This window comes from Vitis vinifera, chromosome 11 (genome assembly GCF_030704535.1).
Source record: "Vitis vinifera cultivar Pinot Noir 40024 chromosome 11, ASM3070453v1".
NCBI lineage: Eukaryota > Viridiplantae > Streptophyta > Magnoliopsida > Vitales > Vitaceae > Vitis > Vitis vinifera.
In genome coordinates, this window is record NC_081815.1 from 19,554,379 (window position 1) to 19,565,018 (window position 10,640).

The window sequence follows — 10,640 nt, forward strand, 5'->3', positions numbered from 1 at the left end:
CAGTTTAACCTCACGAGATTCCCCAATGCCCTCTTTGACCCATTTTCAGTCTTTAGCCAACTTGGCTCAAATAAATGTAGGAAAATAATAGAATTTGAGATCTTTTTATAAATTCATTAACTATGTTGTGCTAGCCAAATGTTTAATGCAAATAATGTTAGTTTAAGAACACAAAGAGGAAATAATTACACAAAAGTACGCTAGATTTTAACATGATTTGACTAACCATGCTTACATCCATGAATGAAAGAAAATATTTTCACTATATCATAGAGAATATTACAAAGGATAAAACCAAATCCAACTATTAGGCTCCAAAACATCACATATTTCCACACTCCTCGTATCCACACCTTAGATCACAAGCCTCTCACTTCATTGCATGTCTCCCATTCTTCCTCACATCTCTATTCACTTCGTATAATTTTTACAAGCACATCTCCTTCTCATAACATTTTCCTTTTATGACGTAGAATATTTATAAAAATATTTTTATATTACAACTTTCCTTATTCTATAAGGAAATCTAATATTACAATAATATATCAACTTAGAAAATATTTTATACAATACTCTTTACAAATCTATTCTAATTAAAAATTTAGGACACTTTCCAAAAAAGTGTTAAATTGATTCATCAATCATTAATTTAGTCACTTTCGTCCTTACAATCAAACCTTTGACACAATCAAACCTATGACTCTAAAACTGTGGATCAAGTAGCTCAAAATTAAACCATGACAATAATATCATAAATAAGATCTAGACCAACTTCATTTCAATAATAATTCCATCATAAACAAAAGAAGGGATTATGCATGTACCACATGAAAATCTTCCATATTCATATTCTCTTGTGAATAAATGTATAAATCTAAGGCTACTGTGACCTCATTCATGGCATATCTTTTCATTTTGTCTCTACTTGTTAAAGAAAATGAACACGTGCCTAAGAATCCATTTCATGACTTTCATTATACCTCATTCAAGACTACTCATGCGCATCTTTGTGATTAGCCTATATTAATTTTGATTGAATTAGCAATTTCATTCTCTTATACGGCTAAGCATAGTTTAGTGCACTCTTTTAATAATCATAAGAGATACAGACTCCAATTTCCATCTTATATTCCTAAAGTTACTTTAAACAAAACACAATCATTGTTAGAGTAATAAGAGTGATAGAGAAATACAAATAATTGCAAAGAAGATAAAATTTGAGAGAATTAAAAATTTATTGTGTTTCACCACTCTCTCTTGTTCAAGTATTACTTAACCTCAATAGAAAATTTATTGAAAATTACATGCTGATACTTACCTCAATAGAAATCCTTAATAATAAAATATAGAAACCTTATAGGAGTTGACGACTCGAAAATGTAAACTAAAATAATCACTCAACATAAAATATTCTTCTAGAAAATGTAAACTAAAATAATAACTCAACATAAAATATTCTTCTCGAAAATATAAACTAAAATAATCACTCAAAATAAAATATTCTTTCTGAACTTTTTAACGTCCTGACGAACACCATTGAGGCAGCTACTTATTGGTGTCCAAAGGTAACTTAGATGTTGTGATTACCTCCAACAAATGACCTAAATTTTGAGTTGAGCTCCCGTTTGGTTCAACAGCCCTTCTAGCAAGCTCTTTTAGGACCCCAATTTTCTCTCTCATTTTCTTCCCTTCATGGGACAAAATTAGTCCCAAAGCACTCATTACTCCCCTTTTTGTGAGGATCCCTCCCTCAACTCCTATACCAATCCCCCATACATCCTGTACCATCCGCCTGTTAAGACGTTGATCTCCAAAGAATGGCCTGCAGATCATGGGCACACCACCAACTATACTCTCAGTCACCGAGTTCCAACCGCTATGAGTAATAAACACTGCAACTGAGGCATGTGCTAAGACCTGAGGCTGGGGTGCCCACGAAACTACTTTTCCATGAGCGGTCGTCCTCTCTAGAAATCCTTTTGGTAAATTGTTCATTGCATGCTCCCTAAGAGACCAAAGAAACGGTATCCCAGTTGCTTCTAGGGCTTCTGCCAATGCTACAATCTCGTTGGGTGGTGGTGTTGCTATGCTTCCAAAACTAACATATGCCACTGACGCTTCTTTTTTATTGTCCAACCATGGCAGGCAGCCACTGGCGTCCAATATCAGCGGTGGTGGTGAAGATAGGTCAAAAGGACCAACAGTAAGAACTTTTTGGAGCTTGGACTTGAGATCATTTGTGACAATGGTCGGCTCTAGTTCTTCAAAGGAATTTGTGGCAACAATGGTTGCTCGTGGCAGCATGAGCCCCATTTTATGCAACATGCATGCGAAGGGAGATTCTGTGTCCCCGAAAACCATTCCTTCAGGTAGGTCTTCAACCTTTATTGCTGAGAATCCTGGGATGAAATCAAGGGTTTGGTCTTGCACCTGCCCTGTAATAGGCGAATAGCTGCATTAATTCATATTAATTGACGGACGTCACTGATCAAGATGAATGACAAACAAAAAAAAATGCTTTCTATGAGAAAAATAATAACTGGGTATTTGCAGTAACTTGAAATCACAACAAGAAAATGGTCATTTTAATTGGAATATGTTTCATATGTAAAAAACTGGTCATGAAAAAAATAATTTGGCAATCTTAGAAATTGTTGAAGGAAATATTCAAGGAGATACCCAAAATCAAGCATGTAAAGGGCAAGAAGGCACTCCCATCAATATTTCTATAAATCTAGAGAATATATTTGATTTTTGTAGGAATATTCTTTATTTCTTTTCATAAATAACTCATTTATATTTTTGTATAAAGTTCCAAATGAAGTAATAGAAATAACAACTTCCATTACCAATACACAGAGTTATAAACTTGCATGCCAAAATGTGTCTTCCCCAAATATAGAACTTGGACTCGGTATTCAGTCATTTCACCGTCCAATATCTCTTTATGGGTTTAGTGATGCTAATTGGGTAGGTTATCCCACTACACCACATGTTATTGTGTCTTTACTTGAGCCAATTGCACCTCTTGATGTTCAAAGAAACAACCAAAGCACCGAGGCAGAGTATCTTTGGCCTTCTATGCAATTGAGTTGACTCAGATTACTTATCTCCTATGAGATATTGGAGTGTCCCTCCCTAAATCACCATAATTATTTTGTGTTAATGTTAGTGTTCTTTACATGCTCGATAATCCTATGTTTCATGTTTGTTCTAAATATGTTGAGCTTAATTATCATTTTGTACGAGAGAACCTATGGGCACTCTTTTCACTTGCTATATTTCCATACATTCCCAACTTGTTCATATTTTTATCAAATCTTTGTAAAATGACATCTTCACCATGTTTTGGGATAAGTTAGGTGTTTATATTTATTACTCCTCTAACTTGAGGGGTATGTTAAATGAAATATTTAAGGAGATACAAAGAATCAAAATTCAAGGAAATGTACAAAATCAAGCGCATAAATGGTATGAAGACACCTAATCAATATTTCCATAAATCTGAAAAAAATTAAATATTAACAATATTTGGTATTCATACTGTTTGATTTTCTTAATTTTAGGATATCTTCTTGTAGATATTTTTGTTACAAATATTCTTTATTTCTTTCCGTATATGACTCATCTACATTTTGTATAAAGTTCTAAAGAAAGTACTGGAAATCAATTGTTGTCAATATTTGATTTTTTTAGATGTGCCTCCTTGAATATTTTCTTCAACAAAATGTTTTACATACTCCATTTGAAAATTAGAAAAATGATACATTAATTTCTGAACTATTTCTCTTAGTTATTGCTTCTCCAAGATATGCTATAGCATTTCCACTAGCATAACAACCTCCAATTTTAAGTTATTAAAGAAACTAAAACATTTAGGTAGTAAAGAAACTAAAAGCAAGAGGTGATATTACTGATATGACTGATGATAAGTGAAAATAAGGGGGGAAAGGCAAGGATGATGATAATTTTGTAGTTTGACATAAGAAAAAACTTGAAAAAGAGCACACAAAAGTCTTCTCATACCCGCAACTCCCACTGCTTCCCGGATAGCATCAGTATAAATGTGGACGGAGAGTGAGTAAAGCGCAGCAGTCCTAATTGCCACCCACGGAACCCCCATTTCCTCAGCCATATCAGCAGTGAACCACAAAAAGACATCACTCACCAGGCAACTTATCTTCCTTCCAATGTCCTTCTCAGCCACTTCCAAAGCATCACGAAAGTTCCCAGGCGTCGCCTTCAAGAACATCTCGATGCGTGCCAGGGGGTTTGCTGAAAGCACAAGGTCCTCTGGCACGCCGTCTGCTACATCATAAACTCTTAGATTGTGAATACCGTGGGGACTTTGAGCAGAGGAGATGGAGCTGTTGGCCTTGGGAGTGTTGAAGAAGGAGAAGATGGTGGTGGGTGCGGCAGATGCTAGTCTGCGCAGGAGTTTTAAGAGGGTAGCTGTATGGGTGGGGAACCCTAATACTGCAACATGCCTGTCCATGGAGCTGGCGGTGGTAGTCATGGCTTGCTGGTGATTCTGTGAGTTATGGGGCGAGGTGAGGCTTTAATATTGGGGATGATGAAAGGTAATTTTTAGGCGCTCATTGTGGCGGCCTATGGCACCACAGACTCGGTTGTGGACATGAATGGTCCGTGCTTAGTGCATTAAATTTGCAAATGGCTTCTGTTCACATTGGAAACTTTTTCCAATTTTAAGCATTTTTTTATAAATTTTGGACTAAAAATGTTTTTTAGTATTTATTTTTAAAATGTGATGATTTTTGGGAACAAATTCAGGTATTTTAAACATTTTTTATGGTATTTTAGAAAATAATTAGAAATACAAAAAAGAAAAAAAAAAAAAAAACTCCCTTATATAATTTTGAGTTCCAACGTGAGATTCACTGACTGTGCCATCCTCTATCCAAATAATTAGAAATACAAAAAAACTCCCTTATATAATTTTTAACATTTTTTATGGTATTTTAGAAAATAATTAGAAATAAAAAAAAAAAAAAAAAAACCCTCCCTTATATAACTTTGAGTTCCAACGTGAGATTCACTGGCTGTGCCATCCTCTATCCAAATAATTTATTTTGTTGTTTTCTTTGATTGAGATTTAGAATCAATATCCCGGGGAACTGTTCCTTACTGAGTCACCTATGGGCATCTCGGAGTCCACTACATACATTTATCCGTCAGTCACTGTTATTGTGATACCCGATTGCAACTTTTCAATATTTAAGGTGTTATTTGTTTTTTCGATTGAATATTTAACTTTTTTTAATTTAATTAAAAGTAATTTATAGACATCAATTAATATAATTAAATTAAATTTATTGATAATAACATCACTTTAGTTATATTGGTTAATATCATCAAAGTCGTTTTAACTGAATAGAAATAATCAAATATTTTGATTTTTTTTATTCAGTCAAAAAACAAAAACTACCTAAGTTATTGTATTTCGATTTTTCATCTTTTTATAGACAAAGATATATCTATTTTTATCATAGAAATATTGGTAGTTGAATTTTAGGAATATATCAAAAAATATCAATCAAAATATTGAGGGAGCTGAGAAAAACTCTAACAAATAATAATACATATTTTTAAGTTATTTTATTAAAAGAAAATAATACATAAATTAAAAATAGTGGTTGAAGAAGGAGAAGATGGTGGTGGGTGCGGCAGATGCTAGTCTGCGCAGGAGTTTTAAGAGGGTAGCTGTATGGGTGGGGACCCTAATACTGCAACATGCCTGTCCATGGATCTGGCGGTGGTAGTCATGGCTTGCTGGTGATTCAGTGAGTTTTGGGGCGAGGTGAGGCTTTAATGTTGGGGATGATGAATGGTAATTTTTAGGCGCTCATTATGGCGGCCTATGGCACCACAGACTCTGTTGTGGACATGAATGGTCCGTGCTTAGTGCATTAAATTTGCAAATGGCTTCTGTTCACATTGGAAACTTTTTCCAATTTTAAACATTTTTTTTTATAAATTTTGGACTAAAAATGTTTTTTAGTATTTATTTTTAAAATGTGATGATTTTTGGGAACAAATTTAAGGTATTTTAAACATTTTTATGGTATTTTAGAAAATAATTTGAAATACAAAAAAAAAAAAAAAAAAAACTCCCTTGTATAATTTTGAGTTCCAACATGAGATTCACTGGCTGTGCCATCCTCTATCCAAATAATTTATTCTGTTGTCTTCTTTGATTGAGATTTAGAATCAATATCCCAGGGAACTGTCCCATACTGAGCCACCAGTGGGCATCCACTTGGAGTCCACTACATGCATTTATACGTCAGTCACTGTTATTGTGAATACCCGATTACAACTTTTCGATATTTAAGGTGTTCTTTGTTTTTCGATTGAATATTTGACTTTTTTTTATACAATTAAAAGTAATTTATAGACATCAGTTAACATAATTAAATTAAAGCTTATTGATAATAACATCATTTTAATTATGTTGATTAATATCATCAATATACTTTTAGAGGAATAGAAATAACCTAATATTTTGACTTTTTTTATTCAATCAAAAAACAAACACTATCTAAGTTATTGCATTTCAATTTTTCATTTTTTATATATAAGGATATATTGGTTTTTATCACAGAAATATTCGTAGTTGAATTTAGGAATATATCTAAAAATATCAATCAAAATATTGAGGGAGCTAATAAAAACTCTAATAAGTTATTTTATTAAAAGAAAATAATATATAAATTAAATATAGTGGTTGAAACTTTTATTAAGAATGGGAAGAATTTATCAAGAAAAAGATAATTAATAGCTTTAAAAAATGAGAAATAATTAATAACTTTGAAAAAAGGGAGATAATTAGTGACTTTAAAAAGATTAAGAATTTTCATTTCGGGGGAAATTTTTTTTTTTTTTATTGTTTTACTTCCTTAACAATGTTCAATGCATAAGTGTAGCTTCTTACCATCTTGTTTTGCGTCTTGATTATATTTTATCCCACACAATGCTTTACCTTTGGAAAAGTTATTTCTATGTGTACAAAATATAGGATTGGGAGATGCGTGCATTATCTTCCATCCAATCTTTTTTAGATGAGCATACTTGAGTGTTAAGCAAACTTCATTATGACAGTTTGGATGTGTTTATGTAACGATGTTTGGTTACCAAATTGTCAAAAGGAAGATAGTTAAGACAATAAGTCTACGTTGTATCTTGACAATTTTGTTCCAATTATTTTTAAAATTATGAAACTTTTATCTAATAAGATAGGGTTGAATTGGAAATTTTAATTGAGTTAAAATATTTTAATTATTTAGAAAAAAAAATTAAATTGAGAAGTTAAAAAAAAAAATCTTTTCAAATAATAAAAATAATTTAGAAATGAATTTTAAATTAAGGATTTAAAATTAAAATTTTTAAATGAAAAGTTTTTTCAAATCTTTTTAATTTAAAATATGAAATTTAATAACTTGCTTGATTAGGAAAAACCAATAGAATTGGAATCAATTTAGAAATCATATTTTATAAAAACATAATTTAAAAACTTAATGGTTTTAAAAAGATTCGGAGAGATTTTGCTATGATCCAAATGTAATCATATACTTGAATGATCTAGTTATAAATTTAGTACTATTATAGATATTTGATACTACATATATATCAGCTTGCGAGATAAAATGAAGTTATTTCAACACATAAACCATTACATGTTAAGGGGAAACACCCCACTCATCAACTCACTTACACATTGAGAATCAACTACTACAATAAACGTTCCAAAAAAAACCCACTACTAATAAGGCATTAAACACATGATGACATGTCTTATCAGAAATACAAATCAGAGTTTCACCCTAGTACCCTCGAACTTCTCCTTGGTGATTCGATCTAAACACTCCACCATCTCAGTAGTTAAATGATTCTTCCAATCTCCGACCTTACCTCTTCTGAAATATACATCATTTGCACGCACACGGGTTGGGGAAGCGGCCAGTGTTCCAATCTTATTCACCTCCAAATTGCTCAAGTTCTCAAAACTGCACAACCTTATCATTTTGTGTACCACGCCTTCTTGGTCATCCTCCAAAGAGAAAGGCTGCCCCATGAATTCGGCTAGTGTCTTGACATGGACAATAGGCTCAGTCTGCAGGTCCTCATATCTCAACAATAGCACCCTATGAGGCCATTCTAATCTTGCTTTCCAGTACCCTAAAACATGATCCCAGTATGGTCCATGTCCCGAAAACCCTTTAGCAAAATGCTCAAATGCCACCTCTTAGGAAAGGGGTGGCAATTCCTTGGGTCTCACCTTACTTGCAACTTTCCACAAGGAAACTAGCACATCTTTTGGATTGCGATACACGTAAACAATTTTGCAACCTAAAGCTAATATGGAGCTTGATAATGAAGTAAAAAAAAAAAAATATGGGTGCAATGTTTTCAGAATCGGACCGATCATTAAACCAAAAAAGTTATCAGTTCATGGTTCACTGGTCGAACCGCGGTCGAATCGATGTCGTCATAAATTTATATTTTATTATTTTATATATTATTAATTTTAAAAAATTAAAAAAATAATAATAAATTCTATCTAAATTTTTACAATATCTATCAAAATTATGATCAACAATTAAAAATAACACATTAAATAATAAATATAAAAGTAATAAAACATAAAATAAATTTTAAAAAATAAAAATAAAGCAGCTACTACCACTGCACAAGCTGGGGGGTGGAGTGCGATCTACACCCAATCTCCCACTTCGCCTTTCTTAAAGTGCGCCGAGTTTTTAAATCCGTGTGGGCATTTTCTAGTCTAATTTTTAAGACTCTGAAGACTACACAACCTTGATATTTCCTCTATAATCCCCACTCTCTCTTCCTCCTCAGAAAAAGGAAAGCCCAAGAAGTACACTAACCTTTTGATGTGAGCACTGATATCCTCCTTGAGATCTTCATATTTCAGAAACAACACCTTGTTTGGCCTCCCCCCACTCATCTTCCAATACTCCAACACATGGTCCCAGTAGGGTCCAAATAACTCTACACCCCGGCAAAACATCTCCAACCCATGGTCTAGGGAGGTTGGATTGAGAGGCTGAGAATAAAAATTGAGCAACTACTGTCGTTGCACAGGCCGGGGAGAGGAGGGGGGGTGGGGTTACAGCAATCTGGAGGGAGAGTTACAGCCAGGGGTTGGAGTAGCTACTACTGCATAAGTCAGGGAAGGGAGGGGGGGTTACAGCGGTGGAAGCCTGTCACAGCGTGTTGGGGGTGGGCCTAGAGGCAGGCGGTAACTGTTGTAGATATTAGGAGGAGGGTTTGGAAGGAGATCCTTCAAAATGACATCGTTTTGATGCAAAAATAATAATAATAATAATTGAACAGTTTGATTCGGAGGGAACTAGCATGTTCGTCTAGTTCATCGCTTGGACCACCGGTTCAACCGGTCCGATTCCGATTCAACCTATTTTCTGTGTAAATGATCGGATCGAAACCATGACAGGCCGGCGGTCAAACTGGCCGGTCCGATCCAGTATTTAAAACCATTTATGGGTGTTACAGATTCAAGGAAGGTCTTGGTTGAGACTTGTACAGTTCTTACTAGCATCGGCCTCCAAGAAAGGTATGTAGTCATGAGGATTAGTTGAGAGCAAGGGGTGGGAATCATAATTATATCTAACTCTGTTCAAGATAGCGAACACAAGGGCCTTAAGCCATGTGGTGCCAAATTTTGGACTAGTGCTCTAGAGGATATTAGTGGGTCGTACGACTCGTACCTTGAAGCATCTTGGGCTGATATGACTTCTGAGAGTCGTTCGTCCCAATACCAAAATCCTTGGTAATAGTACAAATGCTTGGTGATCCAACATTTTCCTCTGGGTAGGGTTGATATGAATTCTTTCAACTTTTCCTTGCTGCTCACCTTCTCATCATCTTCTCCATAGCTGCCTCGTGAGCATGAATCTTCCTCTTCTCCATAACTCATTTTTTAGGAGAAATCTGCCATACAGAGAAGATGAACGAGTTGTAATTGCCCCAGATTTCTATTGAATTAGCAGTTTTGAAGGGTAGTCAAGCACAATGAATGATTTGGGTGTAAGACATGGTGTTCTGTTTCAGGTCCAGAAATCGGGTCCACTAGGCATTTATAGGGCATGGTGTTTTGTTTATTTTATATTATTCATTGCAGTATTCTGCTTCACGTGCAGAAACCGGGTCCACTAGGCATTTATTTGTCAGGTCTCAGATTTCATAAACCGGTCCATCTATGGCATCTGCTCCTTTAAAAATGTTGGGACCGGTTATCCGTCGGGCAAAACATCATAAAAAAAAAATCGATAAAATCGTCCAAATATTGACGAAATATTGGTTTGATTTCAGGATCAATTTATTGCCAATTCCTCGCAACAGGGGCACACGTTTATAGGGAAAAATATCGTCTATATTTTGGTCATTTTTTTAAAATATTATCGATTTATCAACAATTTTTCAAAAAATGTCAATTGTTTTTTAGATATTTATCTATGTTTTTTGTTTTTAAAATTATTTTTTAGGATTTATCTTTTATTTTAAATTTATATTACCTTTTATTTTATATTATCCTTTTATTTTTAATTATTTTTTTTCATATTTATCTCATTAATAGTAAA

The 10,640-nt window shown here is 33.9% G+C and overlaps 2 protein-coding genes across 2 annotated transcripts; both read right to left on the minus strand.

The window, feature by feature from the left end:
- Positions 1 to 1,216: 1,216 nt before the first annotated feature.
- LOC100247914 (anthocyanidin 3-O-glucosyltransferase 7) lies at positions 1,217 to 4,592 on the minus strand. Its single transcript, XM_002270989.5, has 2 exons — positions 4,027 to 4,592; positions 1,217 to 2,435 (listed from the first exon to the last, which is right to left on the minus strand). Exons 1-2 carry the CDS (start codon positions 4,514 to 4,516, stop codon positions 1,546 to 1,548), a joined length of 1,380 nt encoding a protein of 459 aa, XP_002271025.1. The 5' UTR covers positions 4,517 to 4,592; the 3' UTR covers positions 1,217 to 1,545.
- A 3,236-nt stretch (positions 4,593 to 7,828) lies between these two features.
- LOC132254626 (flavonol 4'-sulfotransferase-like) lies at positions 7,829 to 9,976 on the minus strand. Its single transcript, XM_059740574.1, has 4 exons — positions 9,914 to 9,976; positions 8,907 to 9,085; positions 8,302 to 8,384; positions 7,829 to 8,196 (listed from the first exon to the last, which is right to left on the minus strand). The coding sequence occupies exons 1-4, from the start codon at positions 9,974 to 9,976 to the stop codon at positions 7,829 to 7,831; spliced, it is 693 nt and encodes a 230-aa protein (XP_059596557.1).
- Between the last annotated feature and the right edge of the window lie 664 nt (positions 9,977 to 10,640).

Coding starts and splice junctions, on each gene's coding strand:
- LOC100247914 (XM_002270989.5), bottom strand. CDS start 4,516: ATGACTACCACCGCCAGCTCCATGGACAGGCATGTTGCAGTATTAGGG. Junction 2,436..4,026: donor GGAAGCAGTGGGAGTTGCGG/GTATGAGAAGAC, acceptor CGCCTATTACAG/GGCAGGTGCAAGACCAAACC.
- LOC132254626 (XM_059740574.1), bottom strand. CDS start 9,976: ATGAGTTATGGAGAAGAGGAAGATTCATGCTCACGAGGCAGCTATGGA. Junction 8,385..8,906: donor ATCAGTGCTCACATCAAAAG/GTTAGTGTACTT, acceptor TTCATTATCAAG/CTCCATATTAGCTTTAGGTT. Junction 8,197..8,301: donor TTCCTTGTGGAAAGTTGCAA/GTAAGGTGAGAC, acceptor ATCATGTTTTAG/GGTACTGGAAAGCAAGATTA.